The sequence below is a fragment of the Pygocentrus nattereri genome, chromosome 13 (genome assembly GCF_015220715.1).
Source record: "Pygocentrus nattereri isolate fPygNat1 chromosome 13, fPygNat1.pri, whole genome shotgun sequence".
Classification (NCBI taxonomy): domain Eukaryota; kingdom Metazoa; phylum Chordata; class Actinopteri; order Characiformes; family Serrasalmidae; genus Pygocentrus; species Pygocentrus nattereri.
In genome coordinates, this window is record NC_051223.1 from 3,048,200 (window position 1) to 3,064,218 (window position 16,019).

General features: G+C 39.2%; 1 protein-coding gene across 4 annotated transcripts in view; it reads right to left on the bottom strand.

Moving 5' to 3' along the window:
• Window positions 1-16,019, bottom strand: part of aclyb (ATP citrate lyase b) — a 41,746-nt gene that overhangs the window by 15,612 nt on the left and 10,115 nt on the right. Inside the window, exons 2-15 of one of the 4 annotated variants that reach the window (XM_037544307.1) lie at window positions 15,245-15,424; window positions 12,716-12,838; window positions 11,224-11,286; window positions 10,206-10,396; window positions 9,375-9,454; window positions 7,429-7,559; window positions 7,082-7,200; window positions 6,074-6,210; window positions 5,672-5,733; window positions 4,877-4,994; window positions 4,156-4,310; window positions 3,474-3,567; window positions 2,728-2,784; window positions 791-820 (exon numbers count right to left, since the gene is read on the bottom strand). In XM_037544307.1, the coding sequence (XP_037400204.1) occupies window positions 791-820; window positions 2,728-2,784; window positions 3,474-3,567; window positions 4,156-4,310; window positions 4,877-4,994; window positions 5,672-5,733; window positions 6,074-6,210; window positions 7,082-7,200; window positions 7,429-7,559; window positions 9,375-9,454; window positions 10,206-10,396; window positions 11,224-11,286; window positions 12,716-12,838; window positions 15,245-15,403 (1,519 nt within the window). In that variant the 5' untranslated portion in view covers window positions 15,404-15,424. The remainder of the gene's footprint in view (window positions 1-790; window positions 821-2,727; window positions 2,785-3,473; window positions 3,568-4,155; window positions 4,311-4,876; window positions 4,995-5,671; window positions 5,734-6,073; window positions 6,211-7,081; window positions 7,201-7,428; window positions 7,560-9,374; window positions 9,455-10,205; window positions 10,397-11,223; window positions 11,287-12,715; window positions 12,839-15,244; window positions 15,425-16,019) is intronic. The other 3 variants (XM_037544308.1, XM_017704491.2, XM_017704494.2) reach the window with 3 other exon arrangements.

Below are 16,019 nucleotides of genomic sequence, written 5' to 3' on the forward strand. Positions count from 1 at the left end.
GCCACTATACACTTATCTATTGCACCTTTAAACATTAAGAATACCCCATAATCATTTTTGAAGTGCTATCACTGTATACCAAACCCACAATCGCCAAAACCCACCACAAACTGACTGATAAAAACACACTGATTGATTACAGCATGTGATTATAACAGACTGGACTGCTGACACTGTTAATCAATCAGCCAGACATTTCTGTTCAGGGAAAAAGCTGTAAAGGAGTCCTTTTAGAACCCGTCTGGGGAAACACTGCAAAACATTAAGTAGGTGTATGTCACCACGGTAAGTGACTGAGTACACAATAGGCATACACAAGACATATACAAGAAAAAAAAAAAAGGGGATTTGGACAAAAATATATATATAGAGAAAATTCAGCTTGGGCTGGCAGTGTTTATGTGGCTGAAGTTGGCCATTCGGGTTTCTCAGTCAGTTACCACGATGGCATGAAGAAAAGCACACCAACTCAGGAACAAACAGAAGGGGAGAAAAGAGGGTGAAAGAGGATGAAAGAGAAGAGGGGGAAAATAAGAAGAGAGACAGAAAAAAAAAGAAAAAAGTGAAAGAAAAAAAACCAAGGAAAGAAAAGAAAGACAGAGCAAGGTAAAAAGAGAAAGAGAAAGAGAGAGAGAGAGAGAGAGAGAGAGAGAGAGAGAGAGAGAGAGAGAGAGAGAGAGAGAGAGAGAGAGAGAGAGAGAGAGAGAGAGAGAGAGAGAGAGAGAGAGAGAGACAGACAGAGAGAGAGAGAGAGAGAGAGAGGTGAAAAAGCTGACATGCTCTCTCCTACCTCCATTCCTGTCTGCTGTGCTCTGTAGTTCTGTTCACCACACAACACAGAGACCACAAAAATAAAAGAAATTAAAAAATAACCAAAAACAACAAAAAATAAAATGTTGGGGGGAAAGAAAAGGAAAAAAAAAAACCCAGACAAAAAAAAAAACAAAAAAAAAAAAAACAAAACTAACACAAAGTTCAGTCACTCAGCCAAATGAATTCAAAAGCAAAGACAGTCCTTTGGTCATATTAGAATTAGGCCTGGACAACTAGGTGATGCAACTGAACATCGAGACACTGACGAGAAACTACCACGATGATGCTTTAACAGGCGATCATCGCCGTTGCTGGGACAGAAACGGACAGAGAACCATGGATGACAGATGAATAGTTTTAATATCAAAATCTCTATTTGAAGCAGTGAAATGTTAACTGGATCCTACGTTCCTCAGAGTTGTCTTAAGTTTTAAGTGGGGACATAAATAAAGCAGAGCACCTGAACAGTCTGGCTCCATACATACAGCATTCAAGGCTAAAGCCTGAAAAACTGATGTGCCTTCCTGTCAAAAAATGCCAACAACTTAATTTAAAGAAAACTGCATTTAAACTGCAACATTAGTCAGAAAAATCCCTACAGAGCAAAAAGCCCTACAGATAACTAGAGAGAAATAATCTAACTTTAAACAGTCTGGTTAATAATATACAATAAAATGTACAGTAAATGTACAGTGACATATCTTTGGAAAACTTTAAGCATTTACCATGTAGTTTAAATTTCCCAATGGACGAAATAAGTTTGGTTTCAAAAATGAAATAATTCTGAAAATACAACATTTCATGGTTTTCCACAGACATTTACAGTCCCAGGGGTAAAGTCAGAAAACATGTTATTTAAATATGTAAAAGTATGTGGACATATCGTTTAGAGCACATGATGTAGTGTGAAGGTTCTCCACAAGGGGGCGCCATTAGCATGCATGCAACTGGCCATGAGTCCACACTAGAAGGAGCTCACAAATGCAATTGTAGTAACAAATTTCAAAACGAGAGGTGAAATTGTTTTCAAAGGATGTTACTAAACGTTACGTAATCAGTCATTTATTCAAAATTTTCATTGTCAGTTGACAAGCAAAATAAAAAACAGTCAGTCAAAGCTGCTGCAAGCCCTGTGTAACTGAACGTAAATCCAATCGTGGTGGAGGGTACAGGGTGTTGTGAGACAAAATGTTGTCCAGATTATATTATATCAGATTTACCACTATTTTACCAAGATTAACATTACATATAAAACTCAGCAGACACATGCTGGTTCACTAGTGGTTATAAATTGGCTATACTAATGAGTGGGGGCTTCACAACCCCTGGTAACCTTTCACCACCACTACAAAGAAATCAGAGTTAGTGTTCTGAGCGACTGTTTACACCTTAAACACTGAATTATACAAGCAATTCTGAAAAACAACCAAGGAATTCCACTCCAAGTGATTTTTTTGGTATAAAAATACCACAGAATACTTATCATACCTGGTAAGTAAATAAACAGCACATTTCAGCCACATTTCTCCTTCTCTCTTACACACACACACACACAAACAAACTCAAACTAAAGGCTACCGCAAAATTCGCCCGTTATCTGCCAATTAGCTAGTTGGAACTCAAATAAACAAACAATCCTGACTGCTGCCCTCTAAGCGTGTTACGGCACCAGTCAGCAGATCTGCTGTTCTTGTTAGACTCATGATGCAGTTTCTAATTTCTTTTATTTGTATGCATTCACCTCAACTCACATTCTGCTTGAAGCAATGTAAATATATGACTGTGAAAGATGGGATGGACAAACATTCTTTAGTCTTAATATATTTTATCTGCACTAGATGAGAGCAGGAAAGGAGGAGAGGAGAAAAGGAAGAGCAAGGAAAAAGGGAAATGACATGACCCTAAAAATCTTACCTTGGACACTTGCAATGAACATATTCTTCATGGGCCAAGAATGATAAAGAGAAGAAGCTTAGAGGTGTGGAAGGAAAGAAAGAAGGAAAGAAAGAAGGAAGGAAGGAAAGAAAGAAAGAAAGAAAGAAAGAAAGAAAGAAAGAGGGTTTTACAGAAGAAAAAAAGAGAAAGAGCGAGAAATTAAAAATACTGAAATAGAAAGATACTGAAAGGTGAAAAAGGATGAAAAAAGTCAGTTAATGAATAGAGAGAAGAGAGAACAAGCGGAAAAGAAGGAGAGAAATGTGCCTTTGCTTTTGGATATTCTTCTATTCATACCTCCAGTGTTTTTTTATTATTATTATTATTATTATTATTATTATTATAATTGTTGATGAGAGTTGATGAGAACATCACCGCTACTGACTGGAGGAACTGGGTACTATGTGCACATCTACCAATTAATTAATCGCCTTTGTTGAGCTTTACTGTTGCCATTATTCTCTGCCCGTGTGAAAACTAATTGGTTACACCATTCACAAGCATTCACACCAGTTCAGTCCAGATTTCTAAAGAAAGGCTGCATTTCTCTTTTCTGTGCTGTTATCAGCACTGAAGGTCTTTTTCTTTGGCTGCTTCTCAATTAATGCAGTTCCAGAATAGTCTGGATTTGGACTCTGATATTCACTTCCCATCACTTTGACAAGTTCTGTATAAATTCATCCGGGCCAATAAGCCTGTGTCCTACTATACTGGTCTCTAGTTACCTGCTGGAACTCCTGGCTTGGCTTTCTTAGCAGGTGTGACATCATTGGCCAGTTTGTGCTCAGAGAACGAGGCGGTTCTGGTTGTTGCTGGAGTCTGCAAATAGAATAAAAACAGAATAGAATAAAAATAAAAAGTGAATAAATAAGAAGTACATCTAGTCTTATGCAAAAAACCTCCAGTCAAATGACATGCTCTGTTATTCTCAGTGAAAATAAATGAATATATTCTCTAAGGAAACCGTTAAATGACTTATTTTTTTATTATTACGATGAGGATTATTATTATTATTAGTAGTAGTAGTACTATTTACGGCACAATCCTACAAAACTACAAAAACTACAATTCTATGTAGTTTTCTCTTTATTTTCTGACTTATTTGAAAAAGCAAAGCATTAATTATAAACTGTGCCGCAACTTCTGCACATTGTTTTATTTGTATAAAAATCAAATAAACAAAAAAAAAAACCATCAACAAAACTCTACGCAGTCAAGCACAGTCCTTGATGAAGTTAGGGGTTAGCAGAACAGCAGAACTATCAAAAATTATAACTACGCTCTGCCTGACTAGTTGGGGTACATACTCGTATGTATTTAAAGATTTTGAAAAATGAGCTGTCCCCAAACTCTGGATGGGTAGTGTAGATACCACACCTGCAGACACCCAAACTCATGCACGCTTACTGCAGCACTGCTACTGGAGTTCAACAAGAAGTTGGCTGTGTGGGCGGCAACTGGAGGCTGGTTGGGGATTGGTCGATGGCCGAGTGCCATGCCAACGATGGCAGTCATGTGGGTCTCTGTGCCAAAGACATGAATGGGAATCCCAGTGGTCTTTCCTGGAGAAAGGCACAGTAGATAACGTCATTAGAGAACCATCAGTGAAAAATAAAATGCTGCTGGGCAGGCAGGAGAGGGGCACCCTCACTACACAATATGTCCAAACATGAGCAACAAACTTTGTGTCCTCTTTTGCTGCAGTAACAGCATCTACTCTTCTGATAAGACTTCATTAGATGTTAGAACATTGCTGTGAGTATCTGACTGCATTCATCTACCAAAGCATTAGGTCAGGTCAGGTCAGGTATGGATATTGGGAGATTAGTTCTGGATCAACCCATCTCATCCCAAAGCTACTGGATGGAGCTCCATCACTCCAGAGAAAGAGGTTCTACAGCTCCACAGCCCAATGCTGAGGGTCTTTATACCCCTCTAGTCCATACTTGGCACAGTGACCTTAGGCCTGTGTGCAGCTGCTCCAGAGCATCAGATTCTATTGGTAATGCTTTTCTATGATAAATATTCATTAACTTTACTTCACTAATTAAGATTCTATGAATATATACATATATTGTGTAGCTTGCAGGAGAAAACAGCAAAAAAGAAAACCAGCACCACCACTTACCTACTTCTCCCATTACCCTGAGCCCCTCCTGATAATTTGGCCCTCCACGACGGACGAAGATGGTAACCTCATGCTCTTTCAGAGGACCCTGGTAGTCCTTAATGGCTCGGACAATGCCCTAAACAGGAGAGGCATGGTGGTCCAATACATGGTCCATTAAAATAATCTTTTTATAGAAACTACAACAAAGAAACCATTAAACAGTGTGGGACTAATAAAGCAACCCAGACAAAACATGCTGCCACAGGCACTACGGTGTCATGTTCAACATTAAAAACTGGCAAAATAATAGTTAATTTGTCTATATGAGTAACGTGAACGGAATATATGAAATTTGAATTAGAGGGTCTGACCGGCTAAAACTCATCTGAAAACACTGGATATCATTTATTTATTTATTTAAAAATTTTAATTTTATACTCCAATAGCGGTAGTTAAACAATGCATTACTGACAGATATGAGTATCAGTTCTCAATTGTAACACTTCTTAAACGCAAATAAAAAGCAGACACAACTATAAACACTGAAGCACTGGGATTTGTACCATCTGCAATGATTTCCGTTTAGTTTTTTGTTATTTACGTAGTATTTTGCTATTTTTTAATTTGTTCCTTTCAAATAATCCTTTTAAATATTATACCAGAAATTTAACAAGCAACAATCAGTAATTGAACACTTGACTAATTCGACTTGAATTAAAAAAGGTAAAATGTGTAAAAATATAACAAATAATAAAACTTTATTTAATATATATTGTATTACAAAATGCAAAGTAAGACGGCAGAAGACCTTACTTTAAAGGTAGCTGCTACGTTGGTGAAGTTAGCAATACTTCCGCCGATGATTAATACTTTTCCTGTCAAAAGAACAAATGGAAAGACAGAAAAATTATTCATGCTGTACAATATTTTCAAATGGCTGATTAAATATTATACAGTTAAAAAGCAGCTGTTTGACATGACCCAAAATAAAAAATAAATTATTTACACACTTTTACTTTTTTTTTTTTTTTTTTTTTTTTAAAATGTGTTTTCTGATTTTACCCCTGGGACTGTAAATGTCTGTGGAAAACCATGAAGTGTTGTATTTTCGAAACCAAACTTATTTCATCCAAAATAATTTGCTTTGGACTAAATCAGTAGCATCTGTTTCTCTATTAAAACTCTTTTGTTCTCTCTCTCTCATCACACTCTTACCATCAGGGTGTTTCTCACGCGTCATGAGTGAGAGTATGGTCTTGGCATAGTCATACGTCTGCTGCTCACTGGGAGCGCCGGAGTATTCCCCGTAGTTTGCCAGCTCATCCACTCCACCCAGGTCACATATGGTGTCGCTAAGCAGACATGGCAAAAACCCATCACATCTTAGTCAGAGCACACAGTGAAGCATTAACACTAGGGATTAAAACTGAAATCAATCATTAGTCATTTTATGCCCCTTGGAAGCAGGTTCCAGAAAATGTACTACAGAGAAAATTTTAAAAAGGAGATCAGTTTTATTTTAAAGGACCATAATCTAAATTTTTTTACATTTTATTTTTTCCCTGATATGCAGTTATCATGTCTGTGTGTGTATAAGTAACCAAAAAAAGTTCTAGTGTTCACACTTTATTCTTCAGAATTAAACAGGCTGTTTTCGTTACAGTGCTTTTAAGACTCATATGTAAATGAGCTCTGTTCTGATTGTTTGCCCTGCATTGCTCCTCACTCAAAATGCAGTTTGGGCTTAAACAATCCTTATAACACCAGTGTGAGTGGGTGGGGCTAAAGTGACGTAGGTAGACATATGTAAAATGCATTGGCTTTCATTTCAACTTCGTTAACATGCTGTAGCCCTTTAAACTCATTGTTCAAACAAGTTGGAGATTAGATCAGGATTTGGAAGAGTGTAAGGATTAGGTTCACCTGTTAGGAAAAAATTAGGTGACTTTAATAGATATTTAGTTGAATGTAAATAAAGCATAAGTAAGTCAGTGTGTTATCAGCTTAACTTTTCTGGCACACTTAACTGAACCAAGTGGGTAGCGATTAAGCAAGTCTAGTCAAAAAGGAAAGCTCAAATTTTCCGAACCACTAACACAAAGACCGTTTCTACAGCTTTTAAGAAACATATACGCAGAGGAGAATACAAAGAAGTCGTAGAAAAAGAATGAAGAATAAACAATGTGTTGAGTGGAAAAATGTTAAGTAATATATCTGGCATACCTGTAGACCACAGACGCACCTCCTCCTGCAACCATGGTCCAGATGCGACCTCTGGGATTCAGCAGAGTCAGTTTGAGACTAGCACCACTCTTAGCATCCAAGTCTGCTATGTAGGCCTCCTACAAACACATACATGCACAAAAAAGTAGCTAAAGGGGGCTGGTCACCACAGTTTTCACTCCGGTTCTTCTCACACACCGAATAAATGATATCAGCCAAATCTGTGTTAAAATATGAAGTGATCTTTATGTTCCTCTCATTTTGTGCAGGGTGCCCTAAGCCTATACTAACATATCAACACGCCTCCCAACTCCACTGAGTATGTGAGTGGAGCTTTGTTCCTTTACCTCAGGGTAGGCCTCTCTTCCAAATGGTGGAGGAAACTCCACGTCGCCCCATTTAGGCTTGCAGATGAAGTCAGCAGTGGCATCGATTTTAGCGGCCATGTCCAAAACATACACTCCCTCCTCAGTGACAACTGCACAGCAAAAAAGCAGACACACACTTAAATAAGAACTGTTACAGCAGAGACACAAAACATTACCTGACAAATTACTCCCTATCCAAGTGGGTGGTAACTTAATTCCTCATCATAAACTGTAGGTAATGGTATAACTAAAAAAAAAAAAAAAAAAAACAGCAGACACTGATGCTGCACTGAAGATCTGACTATAGCACCAAAACTCGAAGAGTAATCATTTGAATGAGTAGAAGTTTTTAAATAATTATTTGAATGCAAAACTGACTGTCACTACCTAGTTAGGTACAGCTGGTTAACTGTATCAATCCTAAGCCACTCAACAAAACGCAGCTAACACACAGTCAAAAGGTCTGAGGTCATGAGCCATTTATAGCACATTTATGGCTTCATCAACATAATTTGGATTTTAAAATTTGCCACAGAGCAAGCTTTTCTGAAAAGGAGCTTACAGGAGCAGAATAATACTGATACTATAAAGGAATTGCAGGGAAAATCTTTACTTTGTTACTAAAACCATAAAGAACAGCAGGCAGATATAATTATACAGCATGAACTTACAGAAACAGAAATGAGCAAAATCAGAATGGATAACAACCAATTTACTACTTGAAAGTAATGTTTCAGACAGATAGCTGATGGTTGCATCAACCACACCTAGCTCTCACAACACTCATGCCACTCCACTGCTGGGTTCCCTTCACTGGCCTGCTGTATCTGCCCACGACAAACAAAAACCTGGTGCTTGCCTACAAAGACAAACAGACCAGCCCTCCCTTCCTAATGGCAATGATTAAAAGTCAATCTGGACCTTGAGCCCTTTGAGCTTCAAGTACGGCTCGGTTTGAACTGCGATCCTTCAAGATGCACAGAAGACAAGCATCAAGACTCTTCTCTGTCCTGGCACTCAGGTTATGAAACGAAGTACCACTGACTGCACGAACAGCAGACTCCCATGGCATCTTCAATCGCCAATATCTCTTTGTGAAGCACTGAAGTGAACACTTATCTATAAGTACCGAGTTGCTCATATTATTAACTCGGCATTTTGCATCTTTCTTTCTAGGTATCGGCACTGGCTTGTTTCGGGCGGAGTCTTAGCTCAAGGATATGTTGGACCCATTTTGTACTACCTAGGATACATTCTCTGAGTGGTCTACAAAGAAGTCCCTCTGGGTAAAATCGTCTGCTAAACGCTGTAAAAGTAAGCGCAGTTTATGCCTGGCTTCAGTGCGCAGGTTACATATGAGTGCAGGTAAGCAGAGTGTTTAAGTCTGTAGACCCGCACTGCTCTGTAAGGTGTTTAGTGCGGTGTTATTATATTCAGTATTGTGTGTCTGGACTGTGACTGTGTTTAGAGCATTCTCTGTAATTCTGTCTATTCTTGTTTTTCCCTACATGGTCCGTCTGTCACACCTGTCACATGTCATGTATAGGCTGAGCCTAATCTTGGCATCAGTCCAGCTATAAAACTGCATCAGCCCAGTGTTTTACAGGCCGGCTAGGTGTCTGGTACCAGCGCGCAAACAATTAAACGTCTCCCTGGTTAAGATTCTTCAAGTCCGACTGAAACGCAATGAAATCTTAAGTAGAGAACATCTCACCCCTTAAAACACAAAAGGCTTCTCAGGGAAGCAAGAAACAAGCAGTTAACATTGCTTGATCTGCAGATGTATTAAAATAACCACTGGAAAATATCAATGTAATGTTTATACATTTTTTTTTATAAAATATTATTATTGTATTGTGATTTTTTTTCTCTCTTTCAACAAAGACACCTTAAGATGAACACAAAAAGGAAAGAAAAGCACTTACCGAGCGGGTTAATTTCGAGGTATGTGAAGTACAAATCCTCATACAGGTTGAAAAGTCCCACAATGAAACTGGCCAGGACCCTGTGGACAAGAATCCACGTTGCAATTTCATTATAGCTTTCAAAGGATAATGGACAATAATTCAAATAAATAAATTAGTGACGGATCAAAATTAAGACTGAATAGTAAACACCAGAGCTTGACTTAAAGTATAATTGAAAGGTAACCCTGACTTGTATGCCTTAAACTACTGTATGTATAATAGTCTTAAAATATAATGCATAAAACAAATGAAAATGATGTTAATAGTGAATAAACAGGCAAACCCTCTGCTAATGGACCATCACTGTATTTTGCTTGGCTTCAACAATAGATTTAATAGTGTTGGTCATGTATACTATATTATATAGACCTACCTGTCTCATCAGTCAGGGTTCCACTTAAATCATTTACAGTATCATGCAAAAAAACACAATGTATGGTCACTGTATGGCCATTCAAACTGGAATTTAAGTACTCATTGCTCATTTATTCAGCATAAAAATAATGATAATACAATTCAGTATTTAATGTGCCCACATTTTTGAGGTCTGGACTCTGGGAGAACACTTCTGAATAATTGTGGGAGCACAGAGTTGTCTTCTCACAGTGGACGGATGGACAAAAACACCAGTGAAGCTTTGATGTTCTATCATTCAAAGATAACGAAACACCTGGGGTTCTCCTTATAAACTAATTGCGCTGTCAATAACACATCGTTCAAGCGTCTAACAAAGGCCCATAATGGACTGAGGTCTGTCTAGCACTCTGCACTGACTGGCTAGATACTCACTGCTTCTTCTCATCTGGAACGTGTGCCAGCAGTTGCTCAGTAACGGCGCCCTCAGTGAGCTTCTCGTCCACGCCCACCAGCAGTCGCTGCGCTTTGGAGTCCACGTCTCCGACATCCATGCCACCCTCATGATGAAACAGCACGTAATCGCCCTCCCGCGTGGCGTAAATACACACATAAAACTCCTCCTCCTGAGAAAGACCGAGAAAACACCGACATATACCATATATTACATACATACATACATACATACATACCACACACCCCATATGGCCATACTTCACATTAACACTGCCATAACTGAGCATTTATTTATGAACCCTTGAAAAAGGGTCAATATCCTACACTTCTGCTGTATATGACGTTTAATATTTAACACTAATGTTTTCCAACTTATCTTCAATAAAACCAGCTTTTTCTTCAATTAAAAAGGGACACAGTCCATTAATGATCTCTGTTCTGACCGGCTGCCCTGTATTGTGGCTTATTTAACACGCAGGTCAAGCTAAAACCCTTCATATCACATTAACATAAATAGGCAGGACTAACATTCTGTATGATGAATACATTAAAGTGTATTGGCTTTCATGTCATCGCAAAAACAACATTCAAAATGGGTTGTTACAACTTTCACACATGTAAAGGAAAATGTATGATTGAAGAACACACTACAATTAAACTCCTTAAAAAAAATTGTTATTTTTTTCCATGAAATGACCCCTAAAGCCATTCACGGAGAAACTAAAACTAATATAGAAATACATTACACCAAAAAACACAGAACGTCTCGATCCAGCTCCGCCACACTCTGCTTCACACTGCTTTTGTAATGTTTTTACTCATTTACTGCATCCAGGGAACGTGGCATTACGACCTGGGACATTTAGATAGTGTATTTGTAATCTGTAAAACACCGTCATAATGCCGGTTATCTGTTCTCTTGTGTAAACTCTGCATAACTAATCATAGCTGTTTGCTCAGTATATCACCAAATTTAATGTTCCAGTGAGTTTGTTACCTGTGAGTGGGGCACAAATGGCTCAATGAGGAAGTTCTTGAGGATGCCCTTTGCCTTGCCCACCTGTATTTATAAAATAAAAAAATAAAATAAAAAAAACACACCACACACACACACACACACAAACAGAAGTTTTGTATATATAAATATACAAAAAAAAATATATAAAATAAAAATATAAACATGTTTTCCGTATTTTTAAAACGGCACTTAAAACAGTTTCTCTGAAGACTAGAAGCTTCATCTCAAGCTTGCACCTCAATTTCCCTGAACAGTTTTTGTTTTGTAAGGCTGGACATGAACTTGATATCAAGTACACTCATTTTATTTACACAGAAAAGCAGAAAATGGAAAGCAGACCTTTTCATACATACAGACATATATGAACACTTTCAACATGCTATCTGTAGACTGTGCGTCATGGTCTTCAACTGTCCTTGAAGCCTCCAGTAACAGTAACAACTGACTAGAGATGGCACAGAAAACAGCAGACAGACAAGTTTTCCAGTCTGCTGACACCACTATGCTTAAGACTGATAGAACCTATTGTTTTGATTTACTGTGCCTGGACTTTCTTATTTTCACCCCACCCGTATGCACGTGTCCAAGGCTCACCCAAAAATCAAACTCTTCGCTCTGTTCAAGCTTATTCTGTTGGTATCTTGCCACAAGTGCTGATCAAATCTGGGCCTGATCGATATATTTAGTTTTCACTAATACAACTGATATTACCTGGTGCCAACTGTAAACTGTGAACTATGACTTTCCTCAAATGATCACATTTCTTACACAGTAAAAACAGTTAAACAGAATATTAGAAATATTGTAACACTGAGGTTGACCAAAAAAACATGTTCAGCAAAGTTGTTGCACATTCTGACGCGGAGCTGTAACACTAAATAAATCCCTTAACTGGCTGCAGTGGGTCACTAAACTAGCAGCTTACTCCACTTCCCTTAATATGTAACAATAGTAAGTGATTTTTAGCAGGGAAAGGACAAAGTCTGCCATCTGAAGCAGCTTATTCAGTTACTTCAGACACTGACAGACACTTGTTTTTCATTTCTGGCCAATGGCACGTTTCGCTATGCATTTGGTGGACACTGCGTATGATGAGATTACTTTCCTCTGGCCTGGAACAAGTGGCTTTGAACATTCAAACAGACACGTTCATACATTCAAATCTTCATTTTTCCATTGACCTTGATGTGTGATTTTTATTTTGACAGTCATATCTTGCCAGACAACTTGGCACCGAGTTCATTAGCAGCGGCAAAAAAGGTAAAAGACAAGGCAAAAATGACGAGAGGGAGGAATTTTGGCTCATTCACTGTAAAATTTGATTAACTGGAAGAGAAACCTTTACAGCACTAGTTGCATAGTTAACCTACATTTATGCCAAATATGGGAAATGAATTTTAAAAAAGTACTTCCACTTCTTTCTGCCACTTTGAAACCAACTGAAAAAGTCAACTATTTCTCTTCTACTCACTGTGGTTTCTCTCATCAGGCGTGGTTTCAGCCATTCCTGGACACCCTGCAGGTCCAGGTCCACACCCACCAATCCCAGCTTGCCCCGTCGTTTGATCAGCTGATCAGGCTTCACCACCAGTTGCTGCACAGAGGGAAAAAGAAGGAAAGGTGTCACCATGGCAACAAAGAACAGGAAATTAGCAAGACGTTTCGCAAAACAACCAAATGTGTTGCAGAGGAGATCAGACACACAGCAAAACATTGTTTTTGCATCAGGAATGGTTTTAAACACAATCAGAAATCCTATTTCTACAGATTTAATCCTAATGTTTTGATATTGGTCTTTCATAGTGGAATCAAATCTCCAGATGCACGCACACGCACACACACACACACACACACACACACACACACACACACACACACACACGATGCTTAAGTAATCCATTGTAGGTTAATATTGGATTACTATCCAGGCAAATCACACTTAGTAATAGTAAACTAATAATAAACAGATAAATCTACTAATACTGCTAACACTAGCCCTGCAGGGCCCAAGAACAACAAAGAATTTCTACAAAGCCATTTGCTTTTATTTTAATTTTTTCAACATCTTAAATACAACAGCAGCTATGTTTTTGTGCCTGTACAGGCTCCTGAATGTAACTGAGGTATCATTTAAGGTGGAACAAGAAACTCGAAAAAGAAGCCACCTTTAATTTCTCCAGTCATTTGTCTCAATCGAGTGCCCCCTTAACTCGAAGCTTTCACACGTCGCTGGAATTTGGAAACAGTCAATCACACTTCTGTATCAGCTGGTCCAGGGCTTGTTACACTGGCAAGGCTTCAAGGCTGTCTGATGCAGCTGACCGAGTCAGTAGGAACAAGAGGAAACGTGGCAATTAGGCCCAATCCCATTTCTTGTTTTTACCCCTACCCCTTGTTTTCGAGTGTAACCCTCCCCCTTGAAACTAAGTTATCGTCAGTTATCGTCAGCGACTTTTACGTAAACAGACGAGACGAGGTTTTCCGGCCGTTTCCAATACGCCGCCTCCGGCTGTGGTGATCTCTTGTGTGTAACGTAGCAGGACAGGTGAATCTTATTTAAAATAACTTGGAAGAATAATCAGGACGTGTTTTCCTGCTTTCTCTCCAGACTATAGTAATAATGGTATATCACACTGACATTTGGCGTTTATCCGAAGGAGACTGAAAAGCCTGGGCGCTCCGATTCATTCACAACTTCTGTTTTACGCGTCAATCAATCAAACAAGCCACCGAATAAAAACGGAGCACAAGCAAAAAACTACATCACTTCATTAACAGCTGCCAGCGCTGCTCTGTAGGCGACCCTGCCGGTCTGCAGTGACAGCAGAGGAGGGGAAAGTTCAGCTCCTCACTGCTTAATTACATTTAGGGCATCATTCGCCTTCAAAGAGAGGGCAATTATTTATTATCGCCACCAAGAATTCCTCAGTGATATGAGGCTGAACTAGATTTCTAATGGCCAGCTTCATGATCGATTTCCCGTTCCACCTTAAATGGTGAGGCAACTTCAGCTCCAGGACGTAACTGCTGCACCATTAAAGGGGGAACGGGAAAATTCGCCCGGTAGCGACTGAGACGTCAGCGTATTACTGGAGATTTTTTATCCGTGTTATGAAAGAAATGACCATAAAACTCTTACAGTGGTTCTTACAGTACAGCGGCTTTTTAACAGAGAAATACTCACATTTGTGTCTCTTTGGCCGCTTGTGCAGCCGCCTTGCCGACGATTCGCAAGGCATTCTGGTCATTTTCTCATAACACTCCTTTTGTAGTGCGCCTCTGAAAAATCTCTGTTTGAAGGGCCAAATAACCCCAACACTTCACCCCACCCCTCCATCTCAACAACAATCGGGACACCCTACCCCTAGACGTGAACACGCAAAACGGAGGGGTAGAGCTTAGTGTTAGGGCCAAGGGGTGAAATGGGACTGGGCCTCAGTCTAGTGCCCATGTAAGGCTAAGGCTAACCAAAAAGACTTGCCTGCTACCTGCCTTAAAAACAAAGTGCACTACTTCAGATGCAACGGACTAGACAGCAGAAGGTGACTGAGGGGCTGCTGCTGCATCTCCATTTTTATTTAAAGTACAACACACACCCCTAAGCCATGTGGCTGAAAGAGCCAATTAGTGTGTGGTTTGCAATGAGCAATGACAAAACACACACCTGAGTAAGAATTCTGACCGATATACAGAACGAACTGGTTTACTGCCCAATATTAGTGAGCAATGTTGAGAGTTCTGACTGTTGCCAAACACAGACGATGCTGAAAATTGATAGCAGTGCTTACTTGTTTTTAATTCCATATTTATTTATTTATTTATTTATTTATTTTGTAGTAAGACGTCCATCTGACCATCTGGCAAGTGGTGTGTGGTAGCCGTTACGTTAAGGAGGATCAAATTTCTTTCGGAAAGGGTTTGCAATTCCACTCACACGGGAGACAATAATTAAAATCAGCAAGAACTTGCTTGGTTTTTTCACGCACTCATACACACTGACCTCAGTTTGGAGCCATGGGTGATCCTGTGTGAGGCGTTCCCAATCGGTCTCTGAGGTGACTGTGGCGTAGCGGAAGCGGTTCTGCACAGCGGCCGTGGTGCAAATGTATTTATACAGGAACTCTTTCCCCGTCTGCTCCGAGATGGCTTTGGCAGACATCGCGCCTCAGTCACAGCGGCCCTGCAACCCAGAGAGAACAAAGACACCTTTAACAGAAAACACCTGATCACTGATCAAGAATTTCTCCAATTTTTTGTAAACGTTTTACGCTTTAGTCAACTGCGTGGACACGGACACGATAAAATTCCTAAGAAATCAAGCAGGCAGCTGAGTCTTCAGGTAAAAGTACATCTGCAGGCATTATGCCGTGCTTTCAGTGCTTAATGTGTTTGAAACTTATCATCTTCAGAGAGTGGTAACCTGATTAGCGTTGACATTATAAGTGTGTTTTCAGAAGAAAGTAATCAGACACTGACCAAACAGGAACTTTCTTCATTTACATTCCTAACAGCTAGTGCAATGAAAAAAAAAAGTACTGGGCTTCTCTTGGTGTCTTTTTCCATTACTATTTTATTTGACACATTTAATCGTCTCAGATCTTCAAGCAATATTAGAGACAAATACAGTTTTTAAACTATGATTTAATTATTAAAGAAAAAACATCCAACACCAGCCGGTATTGTGTGAAAAAGCAACTAGTTAATTAACCATTTAAGCAAATTTGAATTCTGCTCCCTACCAGAAACTCCTGCAGGACTGTCCGGTCATGAGCCAG